Below are 22399 nucleotides of genomic sequence, written 5' to 3'. Positions count from 1 at the left end.
TGTGCCACCTGTGTCAACTGCAGACACTCTGAAGACTCCTCAGTCTTTGATTTACTGAATACTCTTTCTATAAAACCTTAATTATTGCATTTCTCTGGAAGGAAGAGGACATTTACCCCCAAAATAATTATTTGTAAACTTATATTTAACCCCAAATTAATTCTGCATGGTTTAAAGGTTTATAACTTTATTTCAGTCTAATCTTGGGGTGGACTGAGTTTGTCTTAAATTCAGGGTTGGTTTCCTCTCAGATACTGAACTGATGGCACCTCCCAAAATGCCTCCAGACAGTTTCAATTCATTTGACCAGAGGTTATGCAGCAATTAAAGAAGTGAATGAATCTATGTATGAAGAGGGAAAAAAACTTACCTCCCATGCGACTACTACACATGTAGCAGTTTTGCAAGTTAAGAGGGGGACAGAGCATGGATCTGGGGGCCCTGGAGCTGTAGAGATCTCTGCCTTTTCTGAGTAAGGGCCAAGCTGCAGGGAAAGAGTACCTTAAAATTATAAACAGGCTGAGAGATGGACCAAGTCAATACATATTGATAAACCTCAACTAATGCAACATCAGTGGCTTCCCAAAAAAAGCTTCTGGTTTTGGTGACTTTACTGATTCAATTGGTTTGGGGGAACCACAAGATCTTGTTGTCTTCAATCAACCTGCCAGATTTAGTTTCTGGCCCTGATTTAGGCTCAATTCATATGCCATTTCAGAGTGCAGTCACTGCTCCATGCCTGAATCATCATGTTGCTCCAATAATATTTGAAGACATTATGAAAAGGGGTTCATCTCCATCTGCAATTCTACCAGTCAAATTTTATCGGTGTATTACCAAATTAAAATATGTGGAAAACTAAGCTGGATTGATAATCTGCAGAACCCCAAATCAACTGATTCTGGAGTCCCTGCTAGGTCCCTCTGACCTTGTGTTTCAAGGAAGAAACATTATCCTTTAAGACCATCAAGGAAGGCTGTCAACAAGGTGAAACCTGTCGAAGAAAGCCCTGATCAAATCTAAGGTTCCTTATGTAACCACTATCTGATGAATGCTAATTCCATAAAGACCCAAACTTCATGCCCCTTTTTCTTCCCTCAGCCAAACTGCTGGGAAAGGGTAAAAGAAGCAACTGAGAAGGACTATTGGGAAGATGGGCTGACTCCCATCTTACAAGATCGTCTTTCCCTCCCACTAGTTTTCTTTCTCCTGTACAGGAGCTAATATTGCTTTGCTTTATCAGGAAAAACAAAATGTGCAGTCCCTTAATACACCCATAAATAACAGTAGACCAAGGATGCAACTCTTCTCCAAGACACTGGGTCATGCCCAGCCTTGGAGTAGTGAAGCAGGAGCAGAAATATTTAAGTGGCAAATAGTACATGGGGCTATGGAAAACCCAGACTCATTCCATTTATATTTAAATTAATATTAAATACGCTTTAATAATGCCTCCTTCTATCTTGGTATAAATGGCAATTTGGTAAAAACATCTGGTGGTCTCAGCCCAACCCAAAACTTTTGGGGGCTATCCGAAGGCCTGGGGAGGGAGCTCCATCATGCAAGCCTTGGGGAGGCCTAATCATTTACTTACTTACTTACTTACAAAGAAGAGGTTAAAATTTTAGTAATTTGCACAATCTGTCTATTCAAAAATGTCAGGAGAAAAAAGTTCAACACAACCAGCACCCAAGGCATAGACTCTTTATCAACAGCAATCAATCCTGTTCTTGGATCAGAACTGTAAACAGCTTGGCTACCTGCCAGAGACTAAGAATCAGCCAAGAAGAATGAAGAACTGGGCAGATGATATTTATACGATCTCCCCCCCCCCCACAATTTTGAAGGGCAGCATACAATTTGATCCAATTAAAGCAACCCATTTCCAGCAGGATTAGATACAGACATGCAATACAACACTGCTAAAGCTTCATCAGATCCAAAGGCTCACTGGGAAACCTGAAATGCAAGTAAAATTAATCCTAATGTGAAATCCAGCATCCTGATTAAAATTTTTGCAAAAAGCATACTTCCACCCAACCGTTCAGAGTTCAAAACTTGGGTTTCCAGATTGTTGCTGAGAACCCTATTGGGTGTTGTACCAGCAGATGCTTTAAACCAGCGTTTTTCAAACTTGGCAACTTTAAGATGGGTGGACTTCAACTCCTACAATTCCCCAGCTAGCATGTAGGCTGGGGCATTCAGGGAATTGAAGTCCATCCATCTTAAAGTCGCCAAGTTTAAACACAGGTTTAAACAAACTATTTATTCTCTAGCAAGAACAAAACTGCATACCCCTGCTTTGTTGGCTGCCCGTATCCAGAAGCAGTACGTTCGCCCAGGAAGAAGACCATTCACGGTGCATTCTAATGCCGGGCCATGGTAGGCTTGCCAGCGTTCTTCTTGATCATTGTTTGCCATTTCTAGGATGTACTCTGATACTTCTGAGCCCCCATCTACTGAAGGAGGATCTGCAAAACAGGATATGATAGTGAACAAACTGTGCTTTTAGAAGAAGGTGCACCACATTGGCTTTTTCTATGAAAAGTTCACTCCAGAGGTGCCAGCAGTTTGTTGTTGTCTCATTAGACAGGTCATCTGTAAAAGATGCTCTAATGCAATGTTTTTCAAACTTGTCAGCTTTAAGAGGGGTGGACTTCAATCCCTAGAATTCCCCAGCCAGCTGGCTGGGGAATTCTGGGAGTTGAAGTCCACCCATCTTAAAGTTGCCAACTTTGAAAAACATTGCTCTCATGGATCAGCGCTGAGCAGAGAGCTGGACTAGAGGTTCCCTCAGGTGCATTCTAACTCTACGGTTCTCTGAAAATCAGAAAAGGCTACGAAAAACATGTGATCTTTCCAGGTTTACTTTTTTCCTTCCTCCCACCTTCTCTCTTTCTTTGTGGTGGCTGACAAAGATGTGTCCAAATCTGTGTCCAAATGAAGAACATTTCCATCAATAATGTTTTTCTACTAAGCCTGATCCAAGACCTCTCAACCTTTCATGGGGATGAATTGTTCTCCCCCACAAATCAGCAAATCTGACAGAGTAAGTATATTCTTAAAATAATCAAGAAGATTATAATTAACTACGTGATGTGGAGGGATGGTTATTCTCTTATGTTGGTTGCTGTTCTGTTGTTTTTCCCAGCAGTCATAAATTTCGCTAAAGAAGAAAAAAACTTCCAGGGTCAGAGAAAACAAATGCTTCCAGGTCCAAGGCAGAGCTCCAGAGATGCCATCCCCACCATACCTATGGCTCAACTCACTGCCTCACTCCTCAACCAGCACTGCCAGAGAAAAAGGAGCTGTGCCCTTTCATCTGTGTACTTTTCTAATGCTTATTCATGGTCTAGTCTGATTTTTCTGTGTTCTCTATTTAGAGTGCCACTTAAATTTTATTGGGTCTTTCTAACATTTCCCTGAACTATATGATTTATCTGTGTTCTAAAACCCCTGGGGACAGAAGCTTCACTGTTAAGTTATTATGAGCTGTATAGAGTCCCTGATATATCAGGGAGAAAGAAGATGTGGGAATTCTTGAGGCAGGTCTAGTTCCAGGGTGGAAAAATTATGTATTTCCGAGTGGTGCTCAGCTACGATCCCCAGCACTCCCTGGTCTGGCTGGATGAAACTGTGGGAAGCTGGTTTGGTCTAGCGGTTAAGGCTTTTAAACTGTGCACTACCCAAATAAGCCACCTGTTCTTATCAAAGCATGTTTAACTTGGATTTCTATCCTGCCCAGAAAGGGACACTAGTTACTACAGAAGAGAGTGGGGTGTTTTTGGCTCAACACATTCATTCATTCATTCAAAGTCCCGAATGATTCTGGGCAGCTCACAAAAATAAAAAGCAACATAAAAGCAAGAACAAATTACAAAAAGAACTACAAAATAAGTACAAGAAAGCAATCCAAGCAACACATAAAAATATAAGGCACCACAAACGGGGGATTTGCATCCACCCTATCCCAAGCCAGGGTGGTGGTTGTGGGGAAAATAGGAGGAGGCAGGAGTATTAGGTATGTTCACCGCCTTGAGTTATTTATAAAGATTATAAAGGTGGCATAGCAAATAAATAAATGTATGTATGTATGTATCTTACTGCACAAGTTCTGGATTACAGAATAGTTTTATTCTAATTGGATTACCCATACACTTTTATGTTCCATACCCTTAAGATCTGGGATCTTACCCCACTGCAGTGTGATATCCTTAGACTTGGCTTTGCCAGCCAGGCATGGAGGATGGCACGGCCCAGGGGGAACAGCTGCAGTCTGAACAGTGAGTACATCAGATGCCTAAAAAAGAATGCCTGTGTTACTTACTGGGTTACTTAAAGCATTGAAGTAGAGTAAGGCAGTCAAGCATTTAAAAGATGGCCACCCAACTAAAAAAATGTGACTCTGGGAAGGGCACAGAAACAAGTAAACAAAAATGCCCGTACCCAAAAACAAATACAAATAAAACAAATAAAAGCAATTAACTGGCAAACAGAGACTCAGATTTTCTATATTCCTATTGATTGATAGATTGATTGAATTTATACACCGTCATCTCACTATAAAAGTGACTCTGGGTGGCTTACAAATAACACATTAGCTCGTAGGTATGAAAATCCCCACCTTCCACTTCAAAATTCCAACTGCAGCATGACATTAAGAAAGACAATGTGCAACTGCACATTATCAATATAAAACATAAACTCGACCTGTATGGCAAGAAGCAGTCTCTGCCACCTACACTTTTGCATCTATATCTTAAATCAAAGATGGACAGTTCAATCTGCAATCAGGCTCCACATATCTGACTATATATTTATGGCCTCTTACAGCCACAGGGAATGTGGCCCATGATGTCATAATACAATGAAAAGGGTAAGGTAAAAAAAAAAAAAGGCCAATTTTGGATGGTTCGGATGTGGAGGGAGTGAGGTTAAAGGGGAAATGAGAAGGATTAAGTCTTGCAAGAAAAATCAGCATCATTTTTTAAGGTGTGGGGTTTTGTGGTGGGCAGGGCTGAAATTTTTCTCTTTGTTTGGGTGAGGGTTAAGGAACAAAGCAGGAAGCCAGTCTTCCCTTTGAAAAACACAGAGTGCCTTAAACCTCTCCAAGGCAAACTTAAGGCACCCACTTCATTACTTAAAATCTCCCAAAGCCTAAAAAACTGGGCCAGTTTTTCCCATTGGGGCATATAAGGGCCATTTTGGCCCTTAAAACTGCCGTTGAACACCCCCCCCCCCACAGGTCAGAAATTTTTAGCACTACCTGCTCTGCTAATGTTGCTGACTATGCCCACTGCGGCCCTTTGCAGGTCACAGTGTAACCCACAAGCCCAAAGGGGTTCTTCATCCTTGTTTGAAAGGAGGGGGTGGAGGTCCCAAAATCAGGCAGAATTGTCTCCCCACAGACTTTGGGGGGATCTGGGCACTATATATCCAGCCCTGCTTTAGGTGATCTGATTGATACTGTTTTCTTATGGGGAAAGCCAAGGAAGCATGCAGATTTTGAAACCACAGCCAGTCAGAGATATGAAGGTCCAGGAAAGAAACAAAAGGAAAGCATCTGAAAAAATGCTGGAAAGAAACAGAAATAAACGTGGTTTTCTCCAACTTTTCCATCATTTGCGCAATTCTTTAGCCAGTCCTTATACTTCTACACCCAGAAAAAACAGAAATCTTTTATTTCCCACAAAGGTTTTAGAACTATTACTCTATTAAGGTTTGAAGGTACATGATGGAAAATATCTGAATTCTAATAGATCTTCAGGGGAGACTGGCTGGGAAATCCATTTACGTGGCCTTGAATTTCATCATCTACCCATGCCTAAAGGGTCCCAATAAGGACGAAACTGGTCACGTGGCCAGTGTAATTGACACCAAAATAAATAAAGCAGGCGTTGCTCACCATATAGCTATCAAAAGCCAAAAACATGTTTTCTTAAATAAAATTAAAACATGAAAACAAATTTTCAAAGTAATGAATTCTAGGGCAAATGTTAAAATTCTGTATGGTTTTTTTTTTAAAGAAACTTGCTTTTAGGAGTTGTGCAAGTCATCCCTAATTTTTTTCAAGAGGTATCTTTTTCTCACCTGACTTTGCCCCCCTCTACCAACACAGGAAACCTTCAGTCTGTAGGAAGTACCAGGCTTGAGATGGGCACATACATGTTCTCTTGTGGAACCTTTGTAGGCGATTTCCCACTTACTGCCTACAAGGAAAAGAAAGATCTGTTTACAACCCCTTCCTGGGGGAATGTGGGAAAAAGAAACTGTTTTGCAACTTCACAGAAGAGACATCTGAACATTCGAACACCACAAAAACTGGATCCTGACTGTTCCCTCCCATACTTCGTCTCCTTTTTTCAACCTTTGAAAAGACCTGAGCTGGAGAAGATGCTCCTCTTCACAGAGGAGAAATGGCCAATTCCTTGAGTTACAAGAATCTGCAGTAACGTATTTTTTGTGTAACAGCTTAGGGCAGACAAAATGAAATCAGTGGGGCGTAATAGTTATCATTAACCTGTCCCAATTATTTTAATGGATCAATTCAAAGCATGATTGATTCCACTTTTAAGAAATATGCAGAGAAATGAAATATTCAGGTGCTTACCAGCAGAGGCTTCTGAAATTTCTAAGATATATGTAGAAATATCTGTTCCTCCAGTATCTTTTGGTGGATCTAATTTAAGAAGAAAAGCAGCAAGTTTAGAACTGAAAGAAAATCAAAGTTTTAAGTCAAGGACAATTAGCTTCAAGGTAATAATATACTGCTTGGGCTGCAAAGTCTTTTAAGGAAGGTAGTCCTCAACAGTCACTGTATGTTATCAAAATAAAGAGCCAGGCTCAGAAAGGATGGCTCGGAGTTGAACAGAATTAATTTAGCTCCCATCTACAGAAAGCAACGGCACTGCCTTTTATTGTCAAATCTCTGATTCATTCTGAAAACAAGGCACTGTCTGGCAATTTGCTACAGAACCAGAAAAAATACAGTGTGAATGCAGTCACTCTCTTTCCATTTTATGCAGCTAAGGATCGGGGAGGGGGGCAGAGGGGAACAAAAGAGAGCTGCAGCAAAGAGATAAAGTTTTCTTACCCCAAGTAACTTTCACATTATGGGAATGGATTTTTCCCTTTACAGTTGGTTTACCAGGAGGTCCAGGCTTGTCAGGGCAGGTGCTATATTCCACAACGTCACTAGGGCCACTTTTTCCTTCAGTGTTGTGAGCAAACAACTGCCCCGTTGCAAAAGAGAACAAACTTCGGTTAAGAATCTGTAAATGATTTTCTGTTTTTTAAGAAATCAGAGCCTTTCATATGGGGAAAGAAAATTCAGAACTCTTTCTTCACTAGACCAGCCACATAGTCCACTTCTATACTGACCCACTACCAGGTGCCACAAAGAAGCCTAAAAGCCCTCTTCGCTTGGAGCAAGACACACTGACTCTGAGAGGACATCCACGTTTAAGATGAGCCCCTCTCCGAGGGCAGAAGGCCCTAACAGGTGAAAACGGTCATGCAGTTGAGCACAAAGTAACCCAGGAAGGGATGTCACGGTGGTGATAAAGGGGAGGTGGCAGAAAGACCCAAGAACCTTCATGATTTCCCAGTCAACGAACAAGGTCTCTTGCAAACTAACAGAGGATAGTTGAAGCCTGGGAGCTTAGACTGGTTCACAGGAGGGTCATAGGTCAATGACAGAACACCAGCCTTGCATAAAGAAGGTCTCAGATTCAATCCTCAGCAACTCCAGGTAGAAATGAAAAACCTCCTAGAAAGTTGCTGCTAGTCAGGTTCCCCAATATGGGGCTAGCTGGAACAGGGGTCAGACTCGATTAAATTGCTCCCAAGGTCTTTAACGGAAGCCTTTAAACTTCTCCTAGAGGCTTGAAGAGGTCACCTATTTCAGCTACTTTGTAGGAACAATTCACTAGTCAGCAGCTTTTCAGGGTAGAAATTTGGGGTTTCTTAGCATGTGGATGTATTAATCATCTGGATTTGGCACCTACCCTAAATTTATAGGAAGTGTTTCTTCTAAGGTCACTTAAAGTGCAAGAAAGTTCATCTCCATTGTACCCTGCTTGGAAGCCATAATCCTGCATAAAGAAAAAATATGTACAGTATTCACATTTGTGTTACATTATGCATCAGAATATTAAACAGGCGTTCCTTAGTAAACTACCTACCTTAGAGTCAAGGATTATATAATGTATAAATCCATGACAAGTGTAATTAAAAAAAAATCACACCAGTCTCAGTAATTATTCAGAATGGAGCTCTGTTTCTCCACACGGAATCTGCATTCACACATCTTTTTTTTTTTCAAATTTTATTTACAAATTACAAGGGGAAAAAAATGACAAAACACCTAAATATACTAAAAAAAAAAACATGCAATTAACAAAACAGTATTTAAACTTTAAAAAAATAACAGAAAATAAAAAATAAAAAATAAAAAAAACCCAACCCCAAAGAAAGGGGAATATATATATATATATATGTGTGTGTGTGTACATACACACACACACACACACACACCTTATCAACAGTCACTGGTTTATTAATAAGTACAGTACTGTAATATGATAATACAAAATATTTTAAAATATCACAAAATCTCTGCCATAGTAATTACAAAGCGCTTCATCCTTGGATTAGTAGAAAATATTGCCTTTTCCAAAACAGATCACACATTTCCGAAAGCAATTCCTTAACCTCTGGAATAAATTTTCCAATATCTTAATGTTTCTTTTAGGCACCCGCCCCCCCGCCCCCGTGCTCGATACAACCATTATTCCTGATGAACGGTCAGATTCCAAAGTTTCAGATTGTATAGATCTCTCACAAAACAAGTTAATCCATAATATGGTTTGTTTGGTTTTGGATTGTGTACGAACAGCCTTAGAGCTTTGTTGACCATAGTTAACAGCATACTATGGCTTATGCAATTAACCATGGCTTAGCTCAGGGTATGATCCCAACTGATGATCAAAAGCAGAACACCATTTGACTTCAGCTAATCAACTGTACAGATACAGTAAGCCTCTGATTTAATGGACTCCCATTGGGCAGACTGGATGCCAATGTTTCTGTTTGAACACCTCTTCAAGGTAACGGACAAATCCTATGAATTCACAGTAGTCCAGACAAGACACTTATAATTACGTTAAATGACATGATGTCATTTGCATCACATCATCATTAAACAAATGCATGCATACATCTAATGTACTTTTGCATTTAATGGACATTTGGGAGTAACAAATTTTCCCTTCTCTCAAATAGTTCAGTTGTTCAATTGAGAGTTTAACTGCAGTGAAAGAAATCAGGTAGCCTCAGTCTGCAAGGAGCTCTTTCAGTTCCCCTACATGTCACGTGCAACCCCCACCCCCTTCCCAAATTCTATCCTTGAGGTCTCCAGCTGGAAGAGAGCATAGAGGGCTGGATGGGAAAGGTTTCCACCTGGGACAGTGGATAAATGTGCAAGTCACCATGTCACAAAACTGCTTCATGACAACTGCAGTTTGTGTTTAATCAGCCTCCCAATGGCTGTTGACGAGTATTGCACAGTGCCACAGGTCTAACGAGGAAAAGATGCTCTCTGAGTGTGTTCGTGTGCATGCACTCACACAGCATTTCTCAGCAACTCCTCCAAGCTGCAACACAACCCCAGAAACATACATCTTTAAGGAGCTTTCAATACGTGTTATATGCACACCCACGTGCACTCCAAAGCATTTTTTCTCTCCAAATCCAAAGCCCTACACAACTCTATTGTTTACTACCTAAGGGGAAGGCTTTAAGTAGCAATAGTTTGACGTTAAATTACTCCCAGAAGGGTTCGCTCACTACCAGATCCACCGGGACGGGGGAATGGCACAGAACACAATTATTCACCAGGCAACATTCTAAACCACACCAGAGGGCAGCTGCTCCTTTCACAGTCCTCTCCCTACCCTCAACTCAAGGATCCAGATTCAGAGATACTTACGGAACCTTCTTCTTCCATTTCTAAAATGTACGTCAGAGAGTCATCCGAAGATACGCCACTGGGAGGCCCCCATTTTAGCGACAACCACGACACTCCTGCTTTCGTTAGCTGGGGTGGCAGGGGCGGTGGCGGGACAATTCCTATTGTGAAGCATACCAACGTCTCGCCGAACCCACTGGGGAGGACAAAAATCACAGGGTTGGGAAAGAAGCCGAGCCATACGCGTCTTTACGGAAATGGTGGACTGACATGGCCCCCTTTTTACCTCATGCCAATGTCGTTTTTGGCCGCCAGTCTGAACGCATATTTGGTAGAAGGGGACAGCTTGGTGACTTTATGCTGCTTTAGATGACCGTAGTAGCATTCCCTGAAGGCTCCGTTCCTCCCCTATTCAAAGAAATTAAAATTGTGTCAGAAAGTACAACGGAAGTACAGTTGTCAAAGATCCAGTTAACTCTGATGCCTGAGCTAGACTCTTTCATATTGGCAGCGGGGAGGCTTACAGGACAGAGTTTGCCTTCTCCTCATTTTCACACAGAAAAGCCATTAGGCCAAAAACTAGGAGGAAAGGCCTCTCTTGAGGGAGAATTGGAGCAGCTGTAGCACAGAGAAACAGGCCATCATCGGAGTACATAAGGGAGACCAGCTTCAGACCAATGATTCTCTTAGTTCAAAATCTAGAATCAAACTCTGTCCAGTCCAAGATTCCCTACCCTAAACCTAACCTTTAATCGGGGCACGAAAGGCGGTACCTCTTCCACCCTGCTTACTGTTATTACCCAGTTGTTATTACCCAGTAATTGTGGTGCTTCAGCAGTAACACAGATACAAAGCAACATTATGAGATGCTTGCTCTTGTTGTAAGCCCCAATTCTGGTGGCAAACATGTTAAGATTAGGGAACAAGGGACATTAAAGTCCTACGATCTCATGCCATGTCTCATTTACAGCGATTTTAATCTAACTACTTTATAATGCACTTTCAAGGCAAAGCCTTTGAAAGACAGTTTACGAAGTAAAACTCAGAAAACTGGATCTAAAACACCTTTTTTTAAAATAGCAATGTAAGCAACCATTCTGGTCCTAGAACAATTCTGGTGCTAATCTTCTGGCGTACACTTTTTTAATTGTATTTATTAGAAATCCACAGCCAGGGATACAGGGATTTCATAGGGACACAAGACTGGCTTTCTCTAGGTTGACACAGGATTATAAATTAATCTTGGCAGGGATCAAATGCGGCTGTGTTATAACTAGGCTACTATCCATCAATTCTGCCCATGCCGCTTTACAATTTTGAAACATTTATGATATTCATACAAGATGTTTGAGACATAATTACATTTTTAACCTCCCCCTGAAATCTTAACAAATCCTAGTTTAAACTACCAATATGATAGGAAAAGGGAAAATAGGAGGAGGAGGGCGTATTAGGTATGTTTGCTGCCTTGAGTTATTTATAAAAATAATAAAGGCGGGATAATAGATAGATAGATAGATAGATAGATAGATAGATAGATAGATAGATAGATAGATAGATAGATAGATAGATCCGAGATGCTGTTTCGGAAGTTTGGCTTCTTGCATTCCAGAGAAACTGGAATGGAAGATAAGCAGACATTTTCCTGCCAGAGCTACAAGCATGCCATCATCTCTTAATGTTTGCACTGAAGAATGTTAGTTTTACACAAATGCAGTTCGAGGTCTGGATCAGCGTACCAAAATTATTAGGACTTGGAATAATTCATTAAACACAAGAAACTTACCTCATCCCATTCTAAAAGGTAGCTAGTTATTTTGGACCCATTGTCATTGGAGGACTGTGAAAGAAAAAAAAAAACGGGGACAGTTTTACTTTGCTTGGTTATTTAAAGAGGAAATTTCTTCCTCCCTAATTTTCACCATTTCCAATATTTCATTCAGACTGGGAGTACATGAAACACACCCCATTCTCCAGATACATAATTAAATACATTGAGCTTTCATTCTGCAAGTGGGTGTCTGCTGGGGGAGGGGGGAAGTAAATGACAAAATGTGCACTGCACTGTTGTGATTTAAAACTTGCCCCTTTTATACTTTGGACATGATACCGCCTGCAAGGAGTAAGTGGTGGAGCTGCATCACGTATCACATTGCACACTTTCTCACTAGGATGAAATGATAGCTTGCTGCCAACACATCTGGTCAGTTCTGATGGCTGTCCTGGGTTCCCATTAGAAATGCTGTGGCCTGTGTCTTCTCCACTACCCTGAAGATGTCTTGCAGCTTAATGCCTTACATTACACTTGGTTTACCAGTATGTCTTGACACCCATACATGCATTGTCACCTGCTGATTTAGCTAAAAGCCCACCCACATTGTTCTGAGCGAAGACGGAAAAGGTGCTGCTTCCAGCTGATCACCATGGAGGCTTGGTGGAATTCTTATTTGACCAACCTAATCATGGAGTAAAGTGGATCAAACTATATTTTACTTTTCCCTACTGTAATACTTCAGTATATACTCATTAAGCAACACACCAACAACCTCCATCATCTTTATTTCCAAGAATACTTCAGGGCCCTCTACCCCCACCCTCACCCCCAGGCATGCTTAGAAAATAAAAACAATAGGTAGCAATTGCCCAGTGCTTTCTACAAAAGATAAGCTGAGTGCATTTAAAGTTAAGTTGTCAGTTGGTAGGGAAAACCATTAAAAGGGGGAAAAAAATCCAGATTTCCTCTGAAAACTCAGTAATGACAAACACAGAGGTCAGGATCCATCCCTGGCTTTGCTCTTACCTTCCACTGTAAAGTTAGGCTGTTTTTGGTTTTGTTGACTACTTTCGGTGCAGCTGGAGGATCTGGTTCACAACTCTCAGTGGTAAAACTCACCAGCTCTGAAACTGATTCCTTTGTGGAATGACCTGAGGCCGAAACTCTGCATGAAGTCAGCACAGATATAGATATATAGATACAGATATAGATATTAAAACAAATCCTCAGTCTTATCTCTGTTTTCTAAATCCTGCTTTAATTCCTCATTAAACTTGTAATGTCACACTGTTGGTTTTTAAAGTTTATAGAAACTCGTCTGAGATGGGGGAATGTTTTGAAAGGTGGCATATGGTGTTCAGTAAGAATAAATGAATAGGCCAAACATATGGTGAAACAAAGTAAACCAAGTAAGTTCCCAACATACAATGACACTGAGATCTGAAAAACCAGAACGTGGTTAATCGTAAGGCTCTGAGATAGTTGTTTAAGGAACTTAACTTGGCATACGTAGTTCTCTTATCGTAGGTTCTTTACTCTAAAAAAGAACCTTTGAAAAATATGCAAAGTTGCTTCCTTTTATGCTGCAGCTTGTAACGCCTGCTAAGGACTGATTAAGAAAAAAAATACTAAATTTTGTAGAATTTGGGATAATGCACATAGATGCGCATTTTATAAATCAGAGCTACACTGATACTGAATTTCTGATTAATTTTAGCCATACAGTTTGTCAATATTTTCATTCTTACGTTTTATTACATTTTAGCAGACTGTACTATATTATTGCCAGCAAATTTGGAAAACACAAGAATGGCCATCAGACTGGAAAAAATCAGCTTATATCCCCATACCAAAAAAGGGAAACACTAAAGAATGTTCAAACTATCGAACAGTGGCACTCATTTCACATGTCAGTAAGGTAATGCTCAAGATCCTGCAAGGTAGACTTCAGCAATTCATGGAGCGAGAATTGCCAGATGTACAAGCTGGGTTTAGGAAAGGCAGAGGAACTAGGGACCAAATTGCCAATATCCGCTGGATAATGGAAAAAGCCAGGGAGTTTCAGAAAAACATCTATTTCTGTTTTACTGACTATTCTAAAGCCTTTGACTGTGTGGACCGTAACAAATTGTGGCAAGTTCTTACTGGTATGGGGATACCAAGTCATCTTGTCTGCCTCCTGAAGAATCTGTATAACGACCAAGTAGCAACAGTAGGAACAGACCACAGAACAACGGACTGGTTTAAGATTGGGAAAGGAGTACGGCGGGGTTGTATACTCTCACCCTCCCTATTCAACTTGTACACAGAACACATCATGCGACAAGCTGGTCTTGAGGAATCCAAGGCTGGAGTTAAAATCACTGGAAGAAACATTAACAATCTCAGATATACAGATGATACCACTTTGATGGCTGAAAGCGAAGAGGAACTGAGGAGCCTTATGATCAAGGTGAAAGAAGAAAGTGCAAAAGCTGGCTTGCAGCTAAACCTCCAAAAACCAAGATTATGGCAACCAGCTTGATTGATAACTGGCTAATAGAGGGAGAAAATGTAGAAGCAGTGAAAGACTTTGTATTTCTAGGTGTGAAGATTACTGCAGATGCTGACTGCAGTCAGGAAATCAGAAGATGCTTAATCCTTGGGAGAAGAGCAATGACAAATCTCGATACAATAGTTAAGAGCAGAGACATCACACTGACAATAAAGGTCCGCATAGTTAAAGCAATGGTGTTCCCCGTAGTAACGTATGGCTGCGAGAGCTGGACCATAAGGAAGGCTGAGAGAAGGAAGATCGATGCTTTTGAACTGTGGTGTTGGAGGAAAATTCTGAGAGTGCCTTGGACTGCAAGAAGATCAAACCAGTCCATCCTCCAGGAAATAAAGCCAGACTGCTCACTTGAGGGAATGATATTAAAGGCAAAACTGAAATACTCTGGCCACATAATGAGAAGACAGGACACCCTGGAGAAGATGCTGATGCTGGGGAGAGTGGAGGGCAAAAGGAAGAGGGGCCAACCAAGGGCAAGATGGATGGATGATATTCTAGAGGTGACGGACTCGTCCCTGGGGGAGCTGGGGGTGTTGACGACCGACAGGAAGCTCTGGCGTGGGCTGGTCCATGGAGTCACGAAGAGTCGGAAGCGACTAAACGAATAAACAACAACTATATTACTTAGCTAGTAGCAGCACAGAAACTTCGTTCACAGAGCTTAGAGCTGTATTGGTATTACTTTTTTAATATTAAGTTTCATTTACTGCTGAAATGGCTGGAATCCTTGTAGCTCTGTCATTTATTTATTTTATTTATCGTATGGCAACTCTGTCATTTTATATCATCTTAGGTTGGTCTATGACTACGGTGGCCATATTTTCTTGGAAAAAACAAAGGACAAACCTGAAAAAGGGGCAAAACTAAAAGAGGTTCATAAGGATATATTTTTTTAATTGTTTATGTTTATAACTTTGCTTTACAAAGAAAGATTCAAGAGCCAAACCAAGAAAACGCATATGCTAATAAACTTATCTAAAATCAAACAGTATACGTAGATTTATTTTTAAAAAGACAATGTAATTTCCGTATTTTTCACATGAGTGTGAAAAACTGGTCATTAAGTGGCACAATTGGTGTGGTAAAAGTTAAATGACCAAAATAAAAGACAAAAGGGAATTTTTGAAAAGTTAGTAAATCTAAAGGACAGCTTTCTTGTTACGTTAATTTTTTTTTTACTTATTCTTTTTATAAACATTACAAAGCCTAATCAAGGCAGTGACAATGGGGTCTGTGGCCAGTTCAGAATGTCCCTTTCAGCCACTTAACTGGATGTACCCCACCAGCTTTGCAGTATCGCAGAATGTAATGTAAGACGTACAAGTTTCAATGCAGCTTATTTTGGCTTCAACGGCTACTCTCCTATGGTCTTCCAAGCCTGCATAAAGAATAGCCAGGCTGGGAACAGAGGGGTGAATGCTGAAGAGGCATTTCTGCTCTTACTGGAGCAGGCTGAAAGGCTAACACACCTTGCCATCTTTTATCTTTATTGTTATGTTTTATTGATTTCATTGTAATGTGTTTGTTGTGAGCCACCCAGAGTCATCGACAGTTGAAAGGCATGCAAGTTTATATCACCATCATCATCGACAGCAAGCTCTTGTCTAACCACAATCAAGAGCAGAAATATTTTTTCCCAAATTGCTCTTTTTTATTGACTGGGAGTGCAAAGTTTTGTATCAGTGTTATGCATGCATCTTGGATTAGACATTTTCAGATACAGGTAGTCTTCGTTTAGTGACCACAGTTGGGACTGGCAACTTGGTTGTTAAGCAAAGCAGTCACTAAGTAAAACTGTGACTGTGCTTATGATCTTATTCAGCTTTCCTTTGCCTTCCAGACCTGCAAAGGTCATAAACGCGATGATTGGTCGCAAAGTTACTTCGTCATCACCATTGTAACCGCGAACGGTCTCTAAATGAGGCAGTCACTAAACACGGACTACCTATAATTTTACTGAAAACAGAAGAAACTGGAGGCCATCTGAATGTACTGGATGTTCATCTGTCATCAGAAGATTCCCACTACTCCAGATTCCTCCCTTGGTCATGCTCTACTCGCCATTCCCAAGACCAAAATACCTACAGTAAACCTCCAATACCCTTTATACATTCATTTTATTGACAACAAAATCCAACCTTCCCCAACAAGGCCATAAGAGGGTTTAAAAACAGATTTTAAAAACCCAGCCCTCTACTGACACTAGTATCATTTCCATGTCTTCTGCAGCCTTGATGGGAGACCTTCTCCTCCCCCCCCAAAACCCCAAACTTAATAGGTTGTGCTCTTTGCTTTATCATCTTGATATTGGTAAGCATTTGTCTTCCAAGCCCACCTGACATGATAATCAGTCGCTGGTCTGAGTTCACGTAGCGTAAAAGTTACATCCTCACCACTGTTGGGAAAAAAAATACTGTTAGATTGTAACAAATAGGCATTTTAACAATAATTTATTTGTTTTATTTATTTGTGTTGTAATTTGTTGTAACAAATTTGTCGAATTTGTTGTAAATAAATTTTAACAATAATGACCCATAAATCCCTCTGCCTTTTGCACAGAGGGGAAAACCCTAAAATAACAACGTGCTTACAATGGCAAATCAGCAAGCACTGAGCTAGCAACTGCAGTGTGCGGGACTATTTATCAGGAAGGACGAAGCACTATAAAAATTAGGCCCGCAAGCCGATCTTAGAATTTGGTTCTAGGATTAGGCTCTCGAAGTCCAACAGCAGAAGCAAATATAAACTCACTTTTTAAATCATTTCCATGGAAACAAAGCTGGAAAACAATCCTGACTGATGCTGGCAATCACGTTGCCAGCTAAGACAAGCTATGCCATTAAATTATGAAAATGGACTTACGTGTAGACCGATTTAAATTTTCCGTTTTTACCGCTATTCGAGATGGCTACTTCGAAAGAGAACGCTTCGGGAGTGAGGCTCTGCATTTCTTCATTCTGGGATGCAACAGGCGCATTCCAAGAAACAACTGCTGACCGTGCCTGTATATCGGAGACCTTTGAAAACCAAGGGAAGACGTCACTATTTACAAAACAAACAGGCGATACGTGGTCATCCGCAAGTTTCTGCTGCTTTCCCCAAAATGACAAAAGCAGCACTGCGCCATTACTTCTGCCCCAACTGGACAGTCATGGAGCATCATGATGAAGGTACAACAGGGTGTGGTTGGGACCACATGACATGCTGCTGTTTTCACCAGACTGACTCCCTGTGGGTGTCCCTGGTGTCCTGTGCTCTCCCTTCCTCATCCTTCCCTACTGGAACTTAGGGACTGTGTCAGTTCCATTTCCCCTCCACTTCTTATTGTTCTTTAAATAACTATACCCTCTTGGATTAAGTTGTCCTTATAATGCAGGCAAAGAGACTTGTCATGAGTAATGATGGCAAGCAGGAGGGGGCCCCTATCCAGGGGGGAAAACGCATGCGTAGTACTGAGGAATTAAGCAGCCATTCAAAGAGACACAGATCAGACCCGCCTTGACTTTTGGGGTTTATCTGTCTGGGTTTTCTCGCGCTTCTTCAGTTTGTTAGGATTCTGTTTTATGTAGCAGTAATAAACACTAGAGACCTACTCCTCGTCTCAGCGTCATTCCTGACTGTTAGGACAAGACTACAGACACGCTTACCTTGCAATATTAAACCCTGAGCTGAAAATTGAATTTGATAGCACTTTAAATCCTTTCTATTTTTGTTTGATTTGAGAAGGTTAGATAATGGCCCAACACATTTATCAGTTACTGCAACTTACGGTAGGCTTACTGAAGCTTAAGAGCTCTTCTGATTTTCTAGACTCTGTATCAGATTCTAGGAAGAAAACACACAACAAGACATTAGATGAAGGAGAAACTGAACACAAATCCCCAGTATTTTTTTTAACTGCAGCACCAACAGATGAAGGCATTAGAAGCAGCAAAGCACAGGCTGTGCAAAGTTCACCGGCCTTATTTGTTTTGACCACCGAATCTGCTAAGTGTGCAAGTTTGCTCAGAAGGAAGAGAGCAGCACAGACTTCCTTTTATTTTGCCCTGTGCCATCCAGCATTTGTATGTATCTTGAATGGCCTTTGGCTAATTTGAAATTCCAATATTTAAAATCTGAACAACAACTTCTCCTTCACTTCAGAAACATGGTTTAGAATATTTTTTTTTCTTTAATTAGAAAACTTTCCTGGGGGGAAAAAAGTCTGTTTTTGAGATTAGACACATACCAAATGATAAGCAAACTTTCCTCAAAGGATGGCTGTTCCTTGTGCCAGGAGCTATTTGGGAACGTTTTGAAGTATTTATTAATTAAGATTAAAGCCTCAGCAAGGAATGCTTAAATGACTGAAAAGGAGAAAGATACATGCATGTTTCATGTTTTCAGATAGTTTTGTGTTCGCTTTTCTGCTTAGACTTCCATGGCTCAAAATTCAGAATGCTGATTAATGCAAAGGGATGAATAAGCCAACAGAAACAAAGAAACCTGTGATTACTGATGTCCCTTTCAGACTGTGGATGGCATGCCTTTTCTTTTCTTTTGAACTGGTTGTTTGTAGGGCAGTCAATGAGGCCAAATTATATTATGCTGATGATTTTGGCCCAGATACCTGCAGTGTCCCACTTAATAGTACCTTCGCTACTATGCTGCCAAAACATGGTAGTTTAACCCAGCAGCGAACATTTCATCTTCTGAATAGCCACATCTCCCAGTTGATGGGAAGTCAACTGTGTCTGCCGTACAGGCTGCACAGAGGTGCAAGTGCATTTGACTGAACTTATGAGCTGCTATTTGGGAACAGACAAAAATGCCTGTTTTCACTACCCGATGGTCATGTCCAAAAACATACAAGTTATGGATTGAGAGATGCATGCATATATTCTGGCTTGGATCCTAATGCAACAGGGAAGCCCTTTTGCTCACATGAGACAATTTCTCCTCCTTCTGCATGTTATGTGAAAGGCCTGTGATAAACCGGAGCAGCTACTCAGCAGGAAGAATGGGCAGTATTAAGAAAGGATGGGTGAAAAACGCCCTGCTGCCCACGGGCAGCTGTTCATGGTCCCTGAGATAAAAAGCCTCTGTTCTTCAAGATGCACAAGTCTTTGACAACACCCTTTTGTGAACCTCTCTGCCCAAAGTGCCAAGTGGCAAAGGACTGCATTTGAGAATGAACTTGTCAAGCCCTGGGGTCCAATCGAACACTTGACACTGGCTACAAACATGTGCAAAGTTGAAGAGCAAATCCCGCAATCTTAGCCTCGTCTCCTAATTCCAGGTCCCCGGTTGCCATTATGCGGCTTCAGTGCAATTACATCCCCACTGAGAGAGGGGAAGTTTCTGTCAACAGGAAAATATTATCTAGTTGACAAAGGTGGTGGTGCTCAGTGGTGGCAACACCTCGCCAAACTCAGTGGTTTGATGGGGACCATCTAGGAAGCTGAAAAAACATCCTGGAAAAAGGTATCAGGAAATCCCTTTTGCATCATGCTAGGAAAGTGCATGGATGCGTTAAGGTAAGACAGCAGGAGTCAAGTTTGCCTGGAAGGCAAATTTACTGTTTTAGATGACAGAAGCAAAGGGAAGAGTGAGGAGGAAAGCTTGACTGCTTTCCTCAGATGTCAGAGAGAAGAGAAAGTGGCCTGCAGGCACAGTGCAACCCTTTAGGGGGCCCCACCTCTTTGCCTCAAGCTGGGATACACAATGGGATGATCACAGAGGCATCAGTGGCCCTTCAGACACTCCCATGTATGCTTGCCAGGAAGAGGCAAATCCAACTATCCCACTACCAAAATAATTTTTAAAGTCTTCTGCAGCTGCTCTTTAAAGCAGCGTTTCTCAACCTCGGCCACTTTAAGATGTGCGGACTTCAACAACCATGCTGGCTGAGGAATTCTGGGAGTTGAAGTCCACACACCTTAAAGTGGCTGAGGCTGAGAAACACTGCTTTAAAACCCTGAAGGAAAATAAGAGTTCTCGCCTGGTTCCATTGGGATACTTCACTATTTCATTTACTTTCTCATGGAGGAAACTGACCCGTTGGTTTTCCAAATTCATATGCAGTCTACTCCCAGATGGCTCCACATCTTACATGCAGTTTATTAATGCACACATCAATTCCTCCCCCCTCAAAACTCTTACGTACCTCCCATTCCCGAATCAGCTGAAGGAATGGGGCTTCCTCGGGTCTTTCCTATATGCTTCTGTTTTATCTGCCCTATGGTCCCTTGTTGTCCCTTTCCATAGCCATTCTGAACATTGCTGCTGGAGGAACTGTTAGCTTTATGAGGCGAGGAAGGAGGGCTGTTGGCCTTGTTGTTTGTATGTCCGCTCGCCTGCCGGTCTTTTAGCCTCTTCTTCAAATGTTCCTGCATTTTGAGAGTCCTTTCATCTCGCTGAACAAAGTTTGCTCTGCCATGGGAACGGGACTCTAAAGGGACAAAGGCAAGAAGAACCCATCAGATGGAACACAACTGTTAAGAGGTGCGTTTAAAGGCCTTCAAGGCTTAGACAGACACTGAATCAAAGATACACATTTTAACTGGATATGGTTCACATAGTCATCCACCAGGCTTATTTTTGCAACTGCATACAAATTGAGAGGGTATACGCATGCGTCTAGGTAAGAGAAAGAGAACGTGCACAAGCACATACATACGGGGTAGGAAGGGTATTTATAAATGCTAATGTCATATTATATAATCAATGGACACGGCTGCAGCGTTATCTTAGGGAAATGTTAGTGCTGTAAACAAGGAACTTTAACTTCCTTTTCTTGATTGCAATTCACAAGCCACTGCTTGGACGGTGGGTCATCTTTCCCTTTAGAGGAAAAACTCCGTAATAACAGCTGAAGCCCGCTTTTATAGAAAACACCTTTCGCGTGCTGCAGTTTAGAAGAGGGTGAAAGCCAGCGAGATGATTGTGGGCCAAGCGCTTTCTCTCAGCCCAACCCACTTCACAGGGTTGTTGCTGTAGGGAAAACAGGAGGAAGAAACATCTGTGCCACCTTGAGCTGTACAAAATGAAGGCAGGATGGATGGACGGACGGACGGGCAGACAATCTTTATTATTTTCTTAAGTGCTTCATTCCTTTGTTCTTTTCTCCCTTCCAAGAAGTATAGTTATATTTAACACAGTTGCTCTAAGTTTTTATTGGTGAGAGAAAGTTTGTGAACCCTTTAGGCCTGTCCATAAACAGGGCTTAATCCATGTCCTATTAACAGATCAAGAGATTCTTGTTAAACAAACAACACCCCCCAATAGTATTCAGTGTCGTGTCTTTACTGGCAAGGAGCTAATATTCACTGTCTTCGCCGGAAAACTGTGTAAAGTATAAATTTAGTAACTGGTGGTACCTCATTCAGCAGCCGTGACTTCACTCAAACATTTGTGGCATCTATTGATCAATCTTGAACAGAGCTATTTTGGCCTGTTCCTCTTCACAGAACGGCTTCAATTCATTGATATTTTGGGGCTCTCTTGCACGAACTGTTTGCTTTGGGTCATGGCACAATATTTTAATAGGTCAGTACCTTAACTTCGCCATTCCAAAATGTGACATTTCTTCTGATGCTTCTACTTCTGACAAGAAGATCTGGCCATTTTCTGAACCACAATGCCAGAAGATGAGAAAACAACTTCTCCATTAAAGGCAGTATTGGCTCAACCAGCATCTCAAATGACTTTTAATACATACAGTAGGCCCTGTAAGAAGTTCTGAAACATGAATTTCTCTCAACCTCCACAAATGTCCTTCAACCTTCTGAACCACCTCTGGAAAACAATCAGGAGTTGGCAATGAGGCACCTGCATGCTACAACACCTGTAATATTGTAAGATGGCACGTGCAGAAGATCCAAATAAAATAATATGGGCTTCTGCATCTTCCAAATGTGTGAAGACTCCAACTTCCAGATTTAGCTAAGCTGGAGTTGAAGTTACAATGCACATGGAAGGTGCCCAGAGTAGGGTTACTCAAGCATACCCAGAAGAACACAAAAAACCGAATGCAGAGGGGCACAAACCTTCAGCATTGGTTCCAAAAATACCCAGGTGCCAAACAGATATGCAGTCAAGGTAACTTCAAGCTCTGGGCCGCCTGAAT

General features: G+C 41.3%; 1 protein-coding gene across 3 annotated transcripts in view; it reads right to left on the bottom strand.

Moving 5' to 3' along the window:
* FNDC3A (fibronectin type III domain containing 3A) overlaps positions 1-22399 on the bottom strand; it is a 60408-nt gene that overhangs the window by 11132 nt on the left and 26877 nt on the right. For all 3 annotated transcript variants that reach the window (XM_063313651.1, XM_063313649.1, XM_063313650.1), the window contains exons 6-20: positions 20438-20722; positions 18062-18117; positions 17155-17309; positions 16628-16687; positions 12768-12906; positions 11754-11807; positions 10254-10375; positions 9989-10163; positions 8007-8093; positions 7094-7232; positions 6611-6679; positions 6091-6209; positions 4195-4300; positions 2296-2471; positions 371-484 (exon numbers count right to left, since the gene is read on the bottom strand). In XM_063313651.1, the coding sequence (XP_063169721.1) occupies positions 371-484; positions 2296-2471; positions 4195-4300; positions 6091-6209; positions 6611-6679; positions 7094-7232; positions 8007-8093; positions 9989-10163; positions 10254-10375; positions 11754-11807; positions 12768-12906; positions 16628-16687; positions 17155-17309; positions 18062-18117; positions 20438-20722 (1856 nt within the window). The remainder of the gene's footprint in view (positions 1-370; positions 485-2295; positions 2472-4194; positions 4301-6090; positions 6210-6610; positions 6680-7093; positions 7233-8006; positions 8094-9988; positions 10164-10253; positions 10376-11753; positions 11808-12767; positions 12907-16627; positions 16688-17154; positions 17310-18061; positions 18118-20437; positions 20723-22399) is intronic.

The sequence above is a fragment of the Candoia aspera genome, chromosome 12, assembly GCF_035149785.1.
Source record: "Candoia aspera isolate rCanAsp1 chromosome 12, rCanAsp1.hap2, whole genome shotgun sequence".
Lineage (NCBI taxonomy): Eukaryota > Metazoa > Chordata > Lepidosauria > Squamata > Boidae > Candoia > Candoia aspera.
The sequence above is the reverse complement of the archived record's forward strand: the minus strand, read 5'-3'. Positions and strand labels throughout refer to the sequence as shown.